General features: G+C 37.1%; 1 protein-coding gene across 1 annotated transcript in view; it reads right to left on the bottom strand.

Annotated features, from left to right (window-relative positions):
- The window catches only part of DDX10 (DEAD-box helicase 10), a 192,216-nt gene that overhangs the window by 143,917 nt on the left and 28,844 nt on the right, over positions 1–19,455 (bottom strand). The window contains exons 10-12 of the mRNA XM_055702317.1: positions 15,608–15,709; positions 8,022–8,109; positions 1,269–1,357 (exon numbers count right to left, since the gene is read on the bottom strand). Coding sequence (XP_055558292.1) covers positions 1,269–1,357; positions 8,022–8,109; positions 15,608–15,709 — 279 coding nt within the window. The remainder of the gene's footprint in view (positions 1–1,268; positions 1,358–8,021; positions 8,110–15,607; positions 15,710–19,455) is intronic.

Here is a 19,455-nt window from a genome sequence, read left to right as displayed (position 1 = left end):
GATGAAGGACCAAATCCTGGCACAGAGGCCTGAGAAGAACAGAACTGTAGACTACTCTGTCCACATCAGTATCAGATACTAGATGATACACCATGCTGAAATCCAAAAAGAGGCACTGGGATTCTGAAAATTCAGCATTACCACCATCTTTCAGTTGCTTTCTTAAACACTGGTTACATTTGTGTGGTCATCCCTCTTAGCCCTAATCTTCTGCCACTTAAAATTATCATAGTAAGGCCTATAATAAGGATTTAATGATGTTGACAAATCACACAGGTGAAGGGTCAGGCAATGCATGTAGTGAATTTTTTTCAAGTTTCTGCTAGTTCTCCTTTTTAAAAATTTCTCAGTCCATAAAGTAAGAAGGCATCTTTTATAATAGGCTGATGTACCTTAAAAAACAATTGTGTTAATTGCAGCACAGCACAGGAAGACCAGGTGTTCCACAGTCTAGCAATTTGTCACATTTCAGTTCATTATGCCATGTGCTGACAAGTTTGAAGAATTAAGTATTCTCTGTATGAAATCCCAGAGACATAAAATTAATTTACCATGCACCTCTGAGCACCTTTCTGCTCCCTTCTGACTACCCTATTGTCCCATGAGACTATTTGAAAACTTCACATCTTAAAACAATCTCAGGTGGTTGTCATCTATAAAGTCAACCTGTCAAAATTAATTTCCCTCCCATACAAAATGTGGAATGGTTCACATATGTACAAAAAAGACATAGTAAAATAGATGCTATTCAGTTCAGTGCAGATCTGTACCAACCACACTGAACCTTCTGAAAAGTAATTTACCTCCAAGGAGCAATGTCCCAATCACACTCAAAATGAGACTGCAATATATCGTCTTTAGATACCCCAATTTATTTTTAAATATTACAGTTTAAGAGGCTGACATTTAGCTATGAGTCTGAAGGGTGAATCGGGGGGGGGGGGGGGGGGGGGGGGGCGCGGGGGGCGGGCAGGGACGACACGGAAAGAAACCATACCTATTGTTCTCTATCCTTTTATTTCACAAGTTTTGTCTTCCACCATATATAGCAAATGTACCTTCTGCTGTAAAAGTTATTTCTCTCTGTAGACATGTATTGGTTTTACACTTAAATTCTAGTTAGAAAGTCCTGGAAAGTATGCAAAAAGCACAGCATAAATATGAAAGTCTAAATACATTACAATATAGTCCAATTTTGTGTGTTAACGTCATCAAAATGGCTATTTAAAGCTATCATAATTTTCACTTTCCAAGTTGATCATACTTACAGGGCATATTCTGCTAGAGGCAATTTGAAAACATCAAATACTTCCTTATTCTTCATTAAGTAAACTGAGCGCAAGTAGGATACAAAACACTGAAAGAAAAATAAAAGTGTTTAACTAAAAAAGAAACCATGCAATTACCAACATATGAAACTAACATTATACTTTTGCTCTAAATACAAAACAAAATTTCACTATTAAGTGGTCTAACACCGATTTCAGACTGAAATTCTTTTACACAATACCCACCAGCCAAAATTTATCAGTACTACAGAAGTGATGCAACTTTAAGTATTGAAATATTTCATTAAATGCACATTAATTGGCTGAATTTCTCAACAGTGCCATGTTCAAATTTGTGAGAAGGAAACATCACAGATTTAATGTTTTATTTCTCCCAGCTCTTCTCAGTGTTGTTATGCTATTCTGATACCTGAATCGGGTGGACAGACTGTTGCTATCAGTCTGAGATGTCTTGACTTAACCTTAGCTACTAACAGAAAGTGATTCAACTCAATGTAGTTGCCTTTCACCGTGGCCCAAAATAATTCATATTACCTTGCACCTGCCACCAGCTTATCACGTACACAACTATGAGTCAATGAATGCAACTCAGGTGACCAACATAAATTCACTATACAGCATTTATTAAGACCAGTTCAAGGTCGAAGTTTCAATTAATCCTAGACTTTCATCAAGAAAACTGGAAGCACTGAGTAACAGAATAGCTTTATCTTGTGTTGCATTTTCAATCCATTCTTCCCAAATGGAAATAGTCTTATTTTCCTCATGTTTCTCTTACATAGTTTACTTTTGCCTATCAGCAGCAGCATAAGTACTGGAATAGTCTAAGTATCAGAAAAGATGCTCGGATTTCTGTTGCTTGTAACCTAATTTCTAACATATGCCAAAACTCCTATCTACAAGGCTTAAATCAGCAAACACAAGAAACAACAGCAAATCAGGCTCACAGGGTTATATTTAAGCATACTATAATCACACCCTTGTTCCACTATATACAGGCACCTGTCAGAGAAAATTATTTTATTAATAATTCATCTGGAATTAAAAAAAATAATAATAAATCTACTTCTTGTTAACCTGAGACAGGGGAGGAAAAGACCCAACAGTTAGAAGCATCAATCTCATGGGGATTCTGTAAATGCTTATAAGAAAAAAAAATTTCCAAAGGTGCTTAATATACTGTCTCATATTTCTTTTCAATGTCATAGTCAGACTTTGCCCCTTGGCAAACTGAAATAAAAACTATTAATTGTAAGATATGTTGAGCTGGGAGTTACATTTCCCAAGCTGCCCAACGCTGCGTTACAGAGGTAAATTTTCACTTCCTCATTTTTCCAAATGTTAAATTTTTCAGTAAAGTTTCCTGTCCAGATTATGTCTTCAATTAATTTCAGCAGGGGAAGGTGCTAGCACAATCTATTCAGCTGCTACAAAGAATGACATGTGGAATAAAACCCTTGCTTGCTCACATTAAATTATTAATACTTTAACGAAGATAACTAGTCCCCTTTAGGAAAAGACTTCAAATTTGACAGATCTCATTAATCTATTGCTGTCTAGCAAGCAGTGATGAAAATAAATAACAGAACCTCTTGTCTGTTGTGACAGATCAAAAAAAGCAAGTTAGCACAAGAAATATCTTTTTTTTTCTGTGAATGAGAGCTGCAGATATGAAGATCTGTATGAGTCACTGCATGCCAACAACCTGCTGGATAATCTACAGTCATCCATTTACTTTACTAGTATATCTTTTGTACATATGGTCTAGAAATTAGTAAGTGATAGATAAGGGGCAGACAGAACACACCTTTTGCACATGCATCAAGCTCTACAATAACTAAGAATGAACCACCAGACAAATGCCAGATGTTCTAACTCACACCTATCAGCTGTCAACAGGGTTCAGGCCACTGAGACTCAAAAAAAATTTTCAAGTTTGTCATGGACTGTATGCAGAATGGTATTGCTCTGTGTTCAAAGAAATGGACATCTAATTAAGGTAAGAGGCTCCAAAGATCTTTCAATAGTAATATTTTGATGATTAAACTCTTCAGCTGATCTCACTCTCTGTTATTTCAGGCATTGTGAACACTTCCAGCAAAAGATATTCCCTGCTCCAAGAGCTTACACGAGGTAAACTGGCTTACAGCATAGATACTTTACAAGAAGAGAAATGAAGTACAGAAACAGCAAAGTACTACTTTGATTTTGATTTGGTTTCAGTACCTCCACTACAACCTCATGCTAAAATACTGTCATCTCTCTTGGATTTTACTTAATTCTCCTAAGACTTGTTCATTCTGTGCACACACACTGGACAGCTGAGGGAGAGCAAATTCAGTCTGAACTTTTTTCCTACTTTTTTATTAATTGCTGTTGTCTACTGCTACTTTTGCTGTTTTGATATCACTTGCAATGTTGGGGTTTTTTTAATAACTGAACATTACAAAAATACTATATGAATTAACTTATAATGGAAAAATGTTATGGTTGGGCATCAGAAATATATTACAGCTCAATTACAATAGTAGCTAAAGGCCCCCAAAACCACCTGAGATTACTGTACAAGTACTAGAAATATGCAAGGCAAGAAGTACTATGCTCTACTAATTTGCTACATTTAAATTTTGATTTACTGATGTATTTCTTGGATAATGGTTTTAAAAGTTAAAACACACCAAATTCAATTTACATGCTGTTTTGACAGAATTCAGAGTAGCAGGGCATGACTAGAATCCCAGGCTGTAACACACTGCACGTCCCTCTGGGTGCAACAAAGAATTTAATGGACAGGCACCACTTCAGTGTCCCAGCACCCCCTACACAGTAACATTCAAATTAGCGAGAAAACCACATTCTTTCTTAAACTGTTTTTCAGAACTGGATGAACACGTATTAAATATTAAAATTACAAGAAATGCCAAAAGGCAGCATCAGTCCCTGAGAAGAACTGCAGAGGTTTCAAAGGAGCCCCAATCTGATTCACCCTCTCTTGCCAAGCAACAGCAGAGGAACCATGTCCTATCAAATGAACCATGGCGTTTCTTGAAGCAATTAATAATCAAGAATTTTCTTTTTGTTAAAAAAAGTAAAAGCATCTTGAAGTAAATCAACAAGCCTAGAGGACACAATCACTTAAACCTTATGCCTTCAACACAGTAAACTGCATCCCAGCTGAACTGTGCATAGCTGTGCTGTTTCACTGCTATCTGAACCATTCAGGTAGGGAATTTATTTCTTACAAATGTCAAGAATTTGGCAGCTCGCAACAGACAGACTAGACAGCACAACACTCGTGCCTTTGAGAAACCCAGCATTTCAGATAATATCCAAGGTCAGGATTTCATCTGCATTGCTTTTGTCATTTTATTCACATCGATATGTAAGACTACTGGGGCACATTTGCATAGCATATCTGAACACCCATACTTAAATCTTATTAAGACGGAGAACTTCTATGATAAACCACTTGCCCATACCTCAAGATTTTAAAGCACAACATACATATATATATACACACACACACACACAGACTGTCTGCAAGACAACACTGCACTGCTACCCATAAAGGAAAAATTGCAAAAAAAATGGCCTGTAAGGGTAATTAAATGGCAATTAAATCTTCCAAATTAATTTCATTTTTCATCTGTAACACCGACAGCCAGACTATGTTTGATTTTATTCTTGTGCTATTTTGAAACTTTATCATTATTTTCTTTTGCCCAATTCAGAATGATCTTTCTCTGACTTTTAAGAGATCTTAAAAAAATCAAAGCCAGAAACACAGAGGTTTATTAGTATTTTCATTTTAAGTAAGATGATGCCAGCTTCCTCCTACTCTCATCTTCCCGCAACCAGCTGCTCTGTCACTTCTGGTACAAACTGGTGTAACTGCAACTTCCTGTGGCAGTTGCAGATGATCATGTCACCAGTATGAATATGGCACCAGTACATCTGGCCTGTGCAGTGTCAGGATGAAGCTTACGCTGCCATTCCATGCACTACAAGTAATACTTTGTGCTCTACAAAAACCTGGGATACCTAAACGCAAGGAATAGTTTCAAAAAGTAGTTCCTCGAACATTGCCTTAAGACATTTTATTCACAAAGCTCCCACTGACTTCCTCAGGCACTTTGATTTAAGACTCCCTGTTAGGAAATTAAGAATGACATTCCTCTGACGCAGTAAAGTGTCTCTGCTGCAGGTATCCAAGCTAGATCACCTCACAGGCTACCTTTGCAGTGCAAATAAAAACCCTTTGGGATGGATGAACGGCAGTTTAAGGTGTCTATATCAGGATGCCTCCTACAAGTGCTCGTTCCTCTCTCTCAGCTATAAATAAAAGCTCGGGAAGACTAGTGCACATAGGACATCTGAAGTTAGGTGAGATGAATCTCAAAGAGTTTTAAATATTGCAACTTGCCTCATTTTAGATCCCAGTTCAACAGAAAGGCTACAACTCTTAGTCTCTTTAAGCATTCATGATCTCCTTTTCATTTTAACCTACCATGCAAGTTTACCAGAATATCTCCAGGCACCACCAATCCCCAAAACAGCTCAGACAAATAGAAAGGTATTTACACTAATCCAGAACTTCTGCAATCTTGTATTTCTCAGGCTTTGGTATTTCTGGATTTCTGACTATTTGGCCTTTGGAAGTGCTCTTTAGACCTGACCTATACGTATAACAAAAAATAATCTAAACATCTTATTATTCTTCCAATCATCTTGTTTACTTTCACCTCAATTTGAACTCCTGATCTTGCATAGTTTGAAAGACACTTGGTACAACTACAGAATTCACAGGCTCATGATTATTCACACGGTTCAAAAACAAACCAACCAACCAACCTCAGAAAACCAACACATCGCAGCACTTCAATAACACAAGTAGTCAGCTCTATCTCAAAGAGTTCATGGCCTAAAAATATTGTAAAACCAGGGAAAGGTCAGAAAACGTATCTAGTGGTGTTAAGAGGCAATGCAATGCCCAGAAATGTTTCACAGGCCATCTTGCATACAAACTGTCTTTTACAACCAGCTCATTCTAGTCCAGGAACCTTCTCAGCTATTTTAAGTTTTCCTACCTTCCCCAAACCTGCTAAAAATCTTGGTGAAATTCACATATAGTTCATGGAGTCTCCCAACACTGATCAGCACAGCAAAGAAATCCCATTCATAGTCCCATACACACATTTCCATCTTACCTGGAAGAGCTATTCTAAGCTATTTTGCCTCTCATTTAAATCCACGTGAAAGTTAAAACACTTTATTCCATGCATTGGATTTTACCACTGAGAAAGTACAAACTGTTGTATATATTCAGGAGATACAACAATAAAAATTGATAAAGAAAGTGGATACGCGAGGCCTTCACGGTTTCCTGTTTTTAACTTCTTAAGCCATGGAATGAGATCTGCTACTTTTCAGTAACTTATTATTATCATCATTATCATTATTTCAAAATGTTCTGTACCAGCTCCCCAGGAAAAGTCCCCTCAGGAAGAACTACCAACTTACCTATCCCCTCCAGCCAAAAGGGTTACTGAACTGAAAAGGGTACGTAGTCCTATTCTTCATCATGAACCAAGGATACATGACAAAAACAAAGATGTATTTGTACTAATTTAACAGCTTTATGCTTTACAGAATCACAGAATAGTTGAAGTTGAAAGGAACCTCCAGAGATCGTGCAGTCTAAACCCCTGCTCAAAGCAAGGTCAGCTAGAGCATGCTGCTCAGGAACACACCCAGTTTTTAATAACCAACGATGGAGATTGTGCAGCCTGTTCCAGTATTCAATCATGCTCACAATTTATTATTTTTTTCTTGGGTTTAAATGGAGGTTTTTTGTATATAAGTTTTTGCCCATCGCCTCCTCTCCTGTCACAGGGCACCACTCAGAAGACTCTAACTCAAGTCTAACACATACTTCTCTCCTAATAGACAAGATATTATAAGTGCTCAATCATCTCTGTGGTTCTTCATTGGTCTTGCCTCCTGTATGTCCATGTCTTTCTTGTACTGGAAGCCCAGAATCAAGCTTTGTGCTCCAGAAGTGTCTCACCAGGGCTGAGCAGAGGGGAAGGGAAGGACCACCTCCCTTGACCTGCCAGCAACACTCTACCTGATGACACTCAGAACACATTGGCCTTCTTTGCTGCAAAGACATGTCATTGGCTCATGTTCAGTCACGTTCACTATGCCAATTGCAGAAAAGGACTTGGGGCAATCAAAGTTGCTTTCCAGCCATTTGATCCCAGCCTGTACTGGTGTATGGAGCTCCTCCTCCCCAGGTTCAGATCTCAAACAGCTGGGAAAGACTCAAACAAAACAGTAAAAACCCTCAAACAGCTGAGAAGCAGTAACTACTAAAGCAAAAATTACTTTCATACCCAAGACTCTGAAGAAAATACACGCTCACCTATGTCTTAACTTTGGCAGCACAGCCACAGCCAGACAGGTGGCTCTTCAGCTATCAGCGTCATGTGCTCATCAGAGCCAGTGCTGAGCCTATATGAACTCACACAGGTTATAACAGGCATACTTACCACCAACTGCTAATACATAACTATTGTTTCTACTGATGCTGTGTTTTAAAGCTTAAAACTCAGAATAATTTAGCAGTTCCAAACACTGCTGCTAGGGCATACACGAGCAGGTCAGTTATTCCAGTAGCAGTTCTATTCAACTAGCATGCCTCAAAGGACTATACTGCAGCAGATGACTTACCCTTTGCGCTTTGTCTTTTAACTCCTGATCTTGAGCTAAGAAAGCTTGCATCCTCTTTTGGATGTCTGTAAGTTTTTCAGGATTAATTCTAATTAAAAAAAAAAAGAAGTTAGTTTTAATTATTAGAACATACAAAAATAAGCACCTAAAAAGTTCTCAAGAGTATCTTAATGTCTTTTGCCTTGCTTTAATATGCATAAAGTTATTACCACTGTGAAACAACTTAGAATGGAACCATATTAAGGATGAATTCTACACTCCTCAAACAATACAGAAAAGACAAATGGGAGCTCCGACTTTTTATCTAGAGAAGAGTTTTCAGTGAAGGTGGTGAAACTTCTTCCAATGAAAAGCCAAAAATTGGCAGTGAAAAACTTCCTGAATTTATAAAAATGCTGAAAAAAACCCCGGAAGCATAATGTATCCTAGTACTCACTGAGATAGCAGTCTTCATAAGGAAATTCTCAGCATTTTTGAAAGTTTAAATAAGATCCATTGCCCTGGGAATACTGACGTTTAAGTACTTCTTTCTTACAGCCAGATGAGCAAAAACACAGGACACTGAGATCAAAAAGATTTAAGAGCTCCTCAAGATATTGATCAGGTGAATAAAGAACCATGACTGTATTAGAGAAAATACCATTAAACCTAGTAAGAATCCTAGTAAGTTCTATCCCAGACTCTGGATTTTTACACTTATTCCAGTGAGCCCCATACTATTCCAGGTTTATTTGCCCAGATCTTTTCTTACCTACTTCTGGGTTTGATCTGCTAATACCACTTAAGTGTATCATACAACCTACCAAACATGGTAGGAGGTTACACCACAAGCAGAGGTCAAAAGAGATGCACAACTAGCAGATTTCTTAGTCTGTTTCTTGCTGCTGTGTGCCATGTCATCCCACACTGTACAACAAAACACAGCCTTTGCTAGAGTCAAGAAAAAAAAAAAAAAAAACGAACCACAGTCATGCTTCTTTAACATTGCAGTAAGTTTGTGTAAAAAACAGCTCTGATTAAAATACTAGGCAAGAAACATTTTACAGTCATTTTTTGTAACATAAGCCATTATGATCTTCTATTATTCTTACTAAATATGAAAGCAGCAATTAAGCAAGGGTTTGGAGAGTATTACCAAAGAATACTTTCATTTACAGACATCAAGCTTTATTCCCTCATCATTTCAATTTCTTATTGCTGTCAGATACAGCCAGTAGAAAACTCCAGTTTGCACACAAGAGCTATTTAGCTACAGTTTTAGTGAAAGATCAAAAAGCTGAGTTCCAGTTTCAAGCCAGCACACAATTTGCTCTGAAAGTGTAAAGACATAAGAAATAAAAGAAGAGGAATGAAAAATTCATGTGGGGGCCAAACTGACCAACAAGTCTTTGAAATGCAATGCAGGACGGAATGCACACAAGACACCAAAGACAGAAAAAGTAAATAAACAGAAGGCTCTTCTAGATTTTATTCTATAAAGCAAGATTGAGAAGGTAACAATAATAATATTTATGATCCTAATAAAGGAAAAATGGTAGAATAGCAAAATAAAAGCAATGGCTAGCTTAATACAAAATTGTAGAAAGTACAAACACAAAGCATGCTACCTCACTACAGAGGAAAGACAGGAGGAAGAGTAAAAAAACTGGATAGATGAAGTCAACATGTTTACAATGACCTGAAAAAAAAAGCTTGAAGTAGAACTGAGGACAAGTATAAAAACAATACAAACACACTGAGATAAAATAAGAATTGCAAGCACACAATGAGATAAAAAGAGTAAAGAAGGGATAGCATGAATAACAAAATAAAAGCAAACAAATAATAAAAAAGCATGAACACCAGTAGTGAGACAGCCCACAGAAGTGTTAGATTGCTGTTAAGTTATGGGAAAGCTACTAAGAGATGACCTCAAGACACTTAAATTAGCCAGTGTCTTTTTCCCCCTTGTCTTCACTCAATGTGGTAGCTGCAATCAAACAGCTAATAGCAGCCACATCACAGTCCAAGCTCACATCAGAATTGCAGGACAACAGGTACCTTGATAAATCAGCTAGGTCAAAAGAAATTTGCTGCATAGCAACTACAGAAAAAGTCAAAACACAATGAGACATAGTTGTATCTATTCTTGATAACTCATCAGAGAAAGATAAAAATCTATGAGACAGGGCAGGTAAACATAGTGCTCATCTTCAAAAGAGACAAAAAAAGAAGTTAATAATGTAACTTTTTTTCTTGACACCAAAAAACAACTTGTAAGTGTGTAAAGAAAATAAGAAAACACACAATGGCCAACATAGTTTAGTCAGAAGCAAAACATGACTAATCAGCTTGGTTATCCTCCATAGCAGCATAGCAGGCTTTAAGAACAGGAAAGAAATAGCAGGTGTCATATTCGGTGTCAGCAAAGCATCTGGCCATTGCACATTCTCACAGGCTAGGAAAACATGGTCTCCATGAAATCTTTAAATAAAAGCAAAATTGTCCTTGGAGCTGTACTCAAAGGGTAGCTGGGACTGTCAACTACTCACTGTTGTCACTGTCAAACTCAAAATGCATACTGAGTTCCAATTCTCACCTGGGCCCACTCTTAGTCTTTATTTTCTATGACTTGATTATTGTAGGAATAAGATTCATTATTTACAGGAGACAATATGTCATTGGGGCTCCAAGCATAATGGAAAATAATCTTAGACGGTTTTGTTGATTGCACATAAATTTTAGTAATTTAGAAATTTGCAAGAAAAGTGTTTGAAAGACAGAAAATACAAGATACTTTACAGTTAAAAGCATGGCAAGATAATGTGGTACAAATTTAAGCAATGTCAACCAAGAATATGGTGCCCTAAGCACACTTTGAGGTTATGCAATTGTTAACGATTAAGTTTGCAACACTGAATATTAAAGGGAAAAAAAAAAAAAAAAAAGGTTCATTATACTGGATTCTCTCCCCTCCAATACTGTACCATGACAGCCACTCACTGGCGAGATGCCGCCTCATGCCGGGATTCCAAAAATAAGAAAGCTGGTTATTGTTAATGAGTTTCCATGTTATTTCCTTCTGAACAAATACATTTTTAATAATAATTATATACACGTGACTATTCGGAGAGACAAACCTAAAATCTAAACACTTAAATGAATTATCATAATTTATAAGTTTGACTAAACAGCTAAGAACCAGTGAGCAAGAACCAACTATGCAAAGACTAGAAGGGGATTTTATGACATTGTCATTTTAACTATGCTGTTTTTCTTTTCTTACTCTGTGGGCACAAGCCTTCCCTTTAAAGAGTAGTATAAACTTTTGGAACTGTTGTTTTGCCTAGCAGTTGCATTAACGGCCACACTTGATTGTGTCATGATGTAAATATGAACTCAGCTTGCTTGGTCTTACGAACCGATCAGACAGCACTCTATCTCCTAGTCAATATGCACTCTTGCTTCCCTCTCACTTCCCCCATTTTTAACACCAGCATACAAGCACTGCTTTAACTAGATACTCTCTCTTCCCCACGCCCTCCAAAGCAAAACTTAAACAAAAAAAGCTCAACAAACACCAAAAAGGCCGTATCGCCATGCTGTACCAAAACAGTTTCCATATTCCACCCAGCAGCAAGCTTTGCTCTGTGCTTTTGGCCTGGAACGTGGCTCCCTATGATGACACTGGGCAACCTGGATCACTGGAGAGAGGACAAAGAGCTGGGATCTGTGGAGGGCTGCTCAGAGTTGCCAGCCTCACACCAGCAGGTCACATACAGGTGCATAATCACACTGGTTAGTGACATCAATGGATTGTCCTACAGTAATCATGGTAACTGGGAGGCAGCAAATTTTTAACAGTCAAACAATTCCTCAATATTACTATTACTGTCATGTGGAATACATATCCAAGTATTCTCCACTGTCAGAAAAAAAGAAGGTGTTTTGTCGTTATTGTTGTTTTCTTCAAGAACCACATTTTTGTCATAGTATTACATTATGGGTATCTACATCTTTGCACTTCCTTTGTTAAAAATTTTTAGACACAAAATTTGTTATGATACCCCCTTAGGAAGCAGCTCTTATCTTGTTACCCAACAAAATTGGATGCGATGAAGTAGTCTCAATGTATTATCAAAAATAATTTCAGTTTATAATGCGCATCTTAAACTTGAAATCATAAAGTCCTTATAAATGTGTACATAATACTTAATACTTCAGAATATCTTTTTGCCATATTTGAATGCTCAAAAATATGGTCTTTATTATTACATAATTAGCATTTTCTCTTGCTCTGTTTAAACGACAAAAAATAGAGTATTTTTAAAAGCACTACCTGTAAATTGGCAGCTTGTGCTTATTAGAAAGGAATGCTATACCAACAGCATCTACCAGGAGTTTAGATTTAAAATTAGAAATTAAGAAAACAGCCCAACCCTAGCATTTTGAATAGGTATTCAAGAAACAAAAAAAGTGCTTCCCCCCTCTCCTTTCAAGTTGTGGAATTATTTTAAAAGCTCTGGCTAAATGAAATAAAGAAATGTTGAGAGCTGTTTGCAAGTCAGAAAATACAAAACAAGGAATTTTTTGTTTTGTAACAGAAAACGGGTTCTTGTGGTCCCTACGCAAAACAACAGGTTAACAAGATCAGCAAAACAAACACTTTGACAGTGATGTTTTAGAAACAAAAAACTTTCAGAATTAATTTCAGAAGTTCAAAGAGCTAAACTCTATTGGCAGTGAGCAATGGTCATTACTTCCTAACTCTCAGTTCTTGAAAATCTGTAATTGAGTGAGTATGCACAAACACCACCAGAATTCTTCAGCAGAAGACCTGGGCCATGATCCATGGGTTGATGCAACTTCTTCAACAATTTATCAACTGACAAAACACACCAGGGTTACATTAATTGGGAAACTGGCTAGAAGTAAACAACGTAGGAAAATTTGTACTTAAAAACGTGTGGGATGAAACTAGTTTGCAACCTACAAGCAATTAACTAAAGTCCTTAAAAAAAAATTTCTTGTAGCCTCTTACAAGCACAAGGCTAAACCATTTAAGCCTTAACCACACTAGACAGACAATTCTAAGTAAAACTATTCCCCTTCATTATGTTACAAATACTAATAAGGCAGGTTTTGTAGATTGCAAAACTGGATTTTGGGGCAGGCTGTTAAAATGCATTATCAATCAAAAGCCCTGACTGTGCTTATAATGATTCCAGTTAAGAATGTTACTTAAATGCATTAATTATACATATGCCCTAGTGTCTTGGAAAAAGAATGATTTTTTAGGATGAAGTTTTAAAAAAAAAATTAATAAGCAAAAGCAGAGTTTTCAATTGATGCAACATCAGATTAGCATGAATGTCAAAAATATGCAGGCATGGATGTCTCTCCAGAGACATATCTAACTTGGATTTATATATAGAAAATGCATTGGGGGGGTGGGGGGATATTATATATTTGCCTTATTAAAATTTAATTGTTATTCTGGTACAAAAATACCAATTTGTATTTACAAGGCTAAATATAGGCTAAAGAGCCTTTTTACTATTTTCTATCATAAGCTGTTCAAATAATTAAATGCATTGCTCAAAAAGTTAAAAGCTTAGCTGTCAAAGAAAGGTGAAATATTTATAATGTGCATGAGATCAGACATTTAGTGAATATCAAAATAAGATAAATTAGCTGAATAGCTATGAAAAAGATAGTTTCGAAAATGAGACAATTTGCTTAGGCTGTGGTAGTTATACAACAGATCCTTTTAAAGCACTACGATTCTTAAAAAGAAAGTATTAGACTAACTCAGTTTCTTTACTGACATTATCCATACTCAGTTGAGTGGTTTTATTTCGTTCTTCTGTTGTTGCTGTGTGTTAGGGGTTTTTTTCTTTGTTTTTTTTTTCTTTTTTTATTTTTTAACAGCCATGTCAAAAGAAAGCTTCAAGCACAATTAGACTTTTAGTAGCGTTTGACTCCATTCTAGTCCTTATTTTCACTGGTTTAGCAAAGGTCGTCTTATGTTTGAAGTTAATGCACATGCTACACAGAATCAATACACATGTTTGACCAGAAAAAGTGTATTTACTTCACTGGCTGCTGTGTACTCAGTTTTTTATATAGAAACAGCGTTCACAAGTGCAGCTTACAAGTGCCTTCAAAATGGCACATCCTATACATCAAAAATACTTTAAAAAAATAAAATTAAACCTTAAGACTGGAAAGTGCTACATGCGTATTCCTATTCTCTACAGAAATGACAACCAGTTAATTTTGAGCAGACCTGAAGGTTTAAGCGACGAGGTAATAATAGCCACTTAATGTTTCACCCTATTTTGATTTCTTCTCAAAAACAGTTGCTCCACAAACACTTTCTGCATACAGTTAATTATCTTCTTTGCTCACATATTCATGTCCTCCCTTTGAAACTACAGCTTTTCAAAGTAAAACAGTTCTAGCCTTGCTCATACCCACTGGTACAGAAACTTAATTTTGTACCTTGTTATCCTTCTCTGATTTCTTCTAGGTCCACTCTATGATTTTTGGCATGGTGTAACCTGAACTAAGTAAGTATTCAAAATGGAGTCAGGCTCATAGCACATTTTCTGGCTTGCTTTCAATTCTTCTTCCATATTTCCTTCACATTCTACTTCCTCTTCTGATCTAGTATTTGGCTGACAGGCTTAAAGCACAATTAGCTCCTTCCTACCTATAGCTGCTAATTAAGGAGTTACCACCGAATCTTTTTAGTGGCAGGGGTTTTTTATTATTTTTTCAGTTAGTGTTTTTGTCTTTCCTACATGTCCATTACTCTGCATTTAATAGAAATTGGAAAGATAAGTGGTTTTTTTTATTTTTACATGGTATCATTATCTGCTTCTGCAACTTTCTCAGAAAGTCAGTTCTCTTTTGTGCAGATAGCATAGATCTGTATGGATTTTCACCATTACACTCTTCCTAGTATGTAAAATGACCATTTAGTCACATCTTTTATTTCCTGTTCTTCAGTTGATTCAACAAAATTAGAGAAATACAGTCTAGAACTAAAGAAAAGACAGGTAAGAGAAACAAGAATGACAGGTATAAAAAAAAATTACAAGGACAGATTAAAGAAACTGTAGTTGTTTAATCTGCAGAAGAAAAGAAGATAAAAGAGATAGCATGATAATGTTCAATTACATAAAAAGTAGTTGCAAAGAGTAAGAGCATACATAATTTTCCATACATTCTTGGCACAGAACAACAGAAATCTCTCACTTAAAACTACTTAGAAGGCTTATCAGGTATTTGAAGAAAAAACGTTAATGATAGGAACTGCTGAGTATAGACAAGATCGTTTTGGAAATTGTAAAGATATTAATTGGCAAGTTGGACAAGTATCTGATAGGAATGATTTGTTCAGCTGATCCTACCTTTGGAAAAGGGGATGCAATAGGTAACCTCTCAAGGTCTTTACCTTCTACAACACTATCGAAACAAAATGATCTCCCTTGTTTGTCAGCTCTAGGCAATTCAAGCACTTTATCAGGACTGTCATAGCTCATCACACATTATTTCTGTCGAAAGAAGGCTGAAAAACGGACAGGCCATTAGTCACTTACTTGATTTCACTGACTGGTACTTTCCTTTGTGCCAGCTGTTCCACCATGCCTTTTTCTTCTGAGGGAAGCAATACTAACAAAGCTTCACCACCTTCTTTGTATCTGTTTGGGGAAAAAACAAAACAAACCAAAAGAGAGACCTCAAGCAAACACACAAAAAACACAGATTTTGTTGATGTTTTCAATAATTGACAAGAATTTACATTTGCTTCCTTGTAAGCAGCCCAAAGAGCAGACAAAAATCCTCACTTTACAAAGGGAAAAGAAGAGGCAAACCAGTTAAGTGACTTGCTAATATTTCCACCTGAGCTGATTTCAAAACTGTATCTAGAGCCCTAAACGTCAAGAGCTAAGACATGGATTGAGATCAGCGGATCTTTTCTTCCCTGGATTAGAAACATTAGTGATAATCAAGTGGCACTTGATCAAACCTTACAATATTAGAAGGTCTAGGTGCTTGAATTCATCCTTTACCAATAGGCAAGTCTTAACACTTGGTAACAACTGATTCTCCTTTGCATATCCTGCAAGTGAAAGAAGGCAAAGGCTAGAAAAGGGTAAGTGCTTTGATCCCTAACAACAACAACAGCTACTGGCACATCCAATAAAGGCTATTCTTCTAACAGGTGACAGAGACATCTGAAAGAAAAGCATAAAATCAGGGAGTTCTTCCATTTATAGAAGCAGTTTTTAGGTGCAGAAGAAAAACTACCTCAGACTGATCCCCTAAGAACATACCTAGTGTTCACTCTTCAGCACACTTAACAGCTGTATCAAATATAGCTGAGTTAGTAATTTCTCAAGATAGGTGGTTGGCACAGACATAAAAATTCTTCTATTTTATTCTTAAAGCACCTTCTGTTGACTTTCTATGTTGTGTAAGAAAAAGTTCCTACTTTTGGTGAATGTAGTAACTTGACGATGTTCATGGAGAAAGAAACACCCAAGAGCACTAGTAAACAAACAAAACAATAGGTTTAAGTCCTACTGAAGAAGTAGTAAGGAGTTAGCACATTATCTAAGTTCTTATCTATCCTAACACATATCTTGTTTCTTCATTTACATTCACAAATAGTTCTTAAGAGTACAGATTGATAGGAAAATATTGCAATGAGTCTTCCATTATATAAAAAACAGCAATCCAACTAGATTTCAGAAATATGCCAAAATTGGACAGAATCCAAATGACAACTAACTGATCAGAGCAATGCATGGGACAAAGCAAAATAAGAGAGTAGTAAGTTACTATGTAGAGCAGCTCTAAACTGACAAGAGCTACTCACAGGAAGGCCCCTAGTCAGCAGCAGATTATAAGCCTATACATAAACTGCTATGACTACCAGTATTCCATTTATCTGAAACAGAAAATACTCACTGTGTTATCTTTAAAGTGCCGTTTTATATCAAATTATTTACTACATTAACAGGCCTTTGGCTTTGTTTCTACTCCACTCTCATCTGTCTTACACTAGTAAAATGTTTCTCTATCTTAAGCATATCTGGTTTGTCCTTTCTGTTTTCTATAAGGAACGTTAACTGTTTCCTCTGTCTTTATTTCAGTCAGTCTGCTGCAATTCCACAAATCTTCAGCTTCTGTTACTCCAGCACACGTTCTCCAGTTGGGTCTTTAACTGCATTCACTCATCTCCATCAAGAGAACCATCAACGAAAGGATATTCTACAAAAGGTATAAACTGTCAGCAGAAGGCTGAGAGATGTTATTAGTTTGTCCTTGGGTCAGAGACTACAGACAATGCCAGAGTAAGTCACACATCTTTCCAATAAAAGCTCATCAATGACAGAAGAAAATGCCAGTTCAGTCCTCCTGCACAGAAAAGGGGAGACAAGTGCTGTTTAAGGAAGTATTCAGTCAACGCTCCTTGCCTTAAGAAAAGAGCTTTTAAGTTGGAGGCCAGAGAGCGCAGACTGATGTTCTCAGGCACACCAAATAAGAATCATACCATTAACGGATAAAAATCATTTCAGATAGACTACAGGGAGCCCACATTTCTCCAAGTATAAACAGTCATCACTTGCCAAAAACAGTACTGCAGAACTGTTTGAAAACTACAAACACTATCTGTCACAGCATAGTAAGCAATGCAAGTAGCAACAAAATCTGCAGTTAAAACATTCTGACAGCTTTTATTACAGCTCTCTGCTTTCATTTGGTGAATCTGAAAGAGCACAACAAAACACTCTCAGATGTAGGTTTTTTGGTTTGGGGTTGTTTTTTTTTTCCCCAATGCTATACATGATGGGTTTGGGGACTGACTCTTACAGGTAATTTTAAAACGTTCAATAAATGTTTTTTATCATGAGATTTTAACTCTTACATTCTAGGTTTTGAAATTTTACATGGAAGTCAAATTGATGTAAGAGGACAGTCTTTGCCACATACCAGCACTGTAAATTTACTGGTTATATATAGTTTGGTAAAAGTACCAAAAGAAATGGTAAGACATTTGGACTTTGTCCTAAAAAATACTGCTTTAAGCTTGTGGGTGAGGAAGACATACTGTACAAAAACTATACTAACTTGATTTTAATCCATTTAATCAGTAGACCTAAAACATTCTTAATGCAGAAACATGAGCTTGTATAACCTTTCTAAAACAAAGTTCTAAAGCAACCCATATGCTTGGTTTAAGGCAATTTATCATCTTTACCAGCAGCATGGGAGGACCTAACCCACTGCTAACCAAACACCTCATGAATATTCGCACCCTTTATATAATAATTAGGGTTGCGAATTACTTCGTACATAGACCAAGTGCACCTTCTAAGAAAGCTCTATGTATTTTAACCCAGCCAAATTCCAGATAATATCTCCAGAAAGTGGGTGCATGTCAGACACCGCCACTGCTTGAACAAGCAATGAAATCCTGGAAAGCCACTAAACCTTAGAGGACTTTGCATTTTATGGCAAAAACTGATGATCACAGTTCCAAGGCAGCTAATTATTCATCAAAAGAACCTAAGCTCTCAGAGCACTGTTGGAAAGAAGGATGAAAATATTCTCTTTTCTACCCAAGGCTTGTATCAGACAGGAAAACAGACATCATATCACTGCCAATACCAGTCTCTCACCGATTTAGAGTACAGAATTACACACTGTTCTGCTCTTCTCCTCAAAACAGATGCTATGAAAGGAAAGGATTCTGAGAAGAGCTATGTGAATGATTCAATATCTGGGAAGAATGTCTGTTTAGTCTCTTAGCAAGAACTCCCTCATTTGTCAGTAAGGCAAAAAAGTCTTGATCACACTATATAAACACCTACGAATCATGATTTGATGGATGGACCACTTGGTGGGTAAGGAATTGGCTGTATGGCCACACTCAAAGAGCAGTGGTCAATGGCTCAATGTCCAGGTGCAGACCAGTGACGAGTAGCATTCCTCGGGGGTCCATACCAGGACCAGCACTGTTGAACATCTTTGTCGGTGACACAGACACTTGGGATAGAGTACACCCTCAGCAAGTTTGCTGATGACACCAAGCTCTGTGGTGGGGTCAACACACTGGGGCAAAGGGATGCCATCCAGAGGGACCCTGACAGGCTTGAGAGATGGGCCTGTGTGAACCTCATTAAGTTCAAAAAGACCAGGTTAAAGGTCCTGCATGTGGGTCAGGGCAATCCCAAGCACAAATACAGTCTGGGCAGAGAATGCATTGAGCGCAGCCCTAAGGAAAAAGATTTGGGAGCACTGGTGGACAAGAATCTCAATGTGACCCAGCAATGTACTCCTGCAGTCCAGGAAGCCAACTGTATCCTGGGCTGCATCAAAAGAAGCATGAACAGAATGTGATTCTCCCCCTCTACTCTGCTCTCCTGAGACCCCACCT

The sequence above is a fragment of the Falco cherrug genome, chromosome 2, assembly GCF_023634085.1.
Source record: "Falco cherrug isolate bFalChe1 chromosome 2, bFalChe1.pri, whole genome shotgun sequence".
Taxonomy (NCBI): Eukaryota; Metazoa; Chordata; class Aves; order Falconiformes; family Falconidae; genus Falco; species Falco cherrug.
This window is presented reverse-complemented; position numbering and strand designations above follow the sequence as displayed.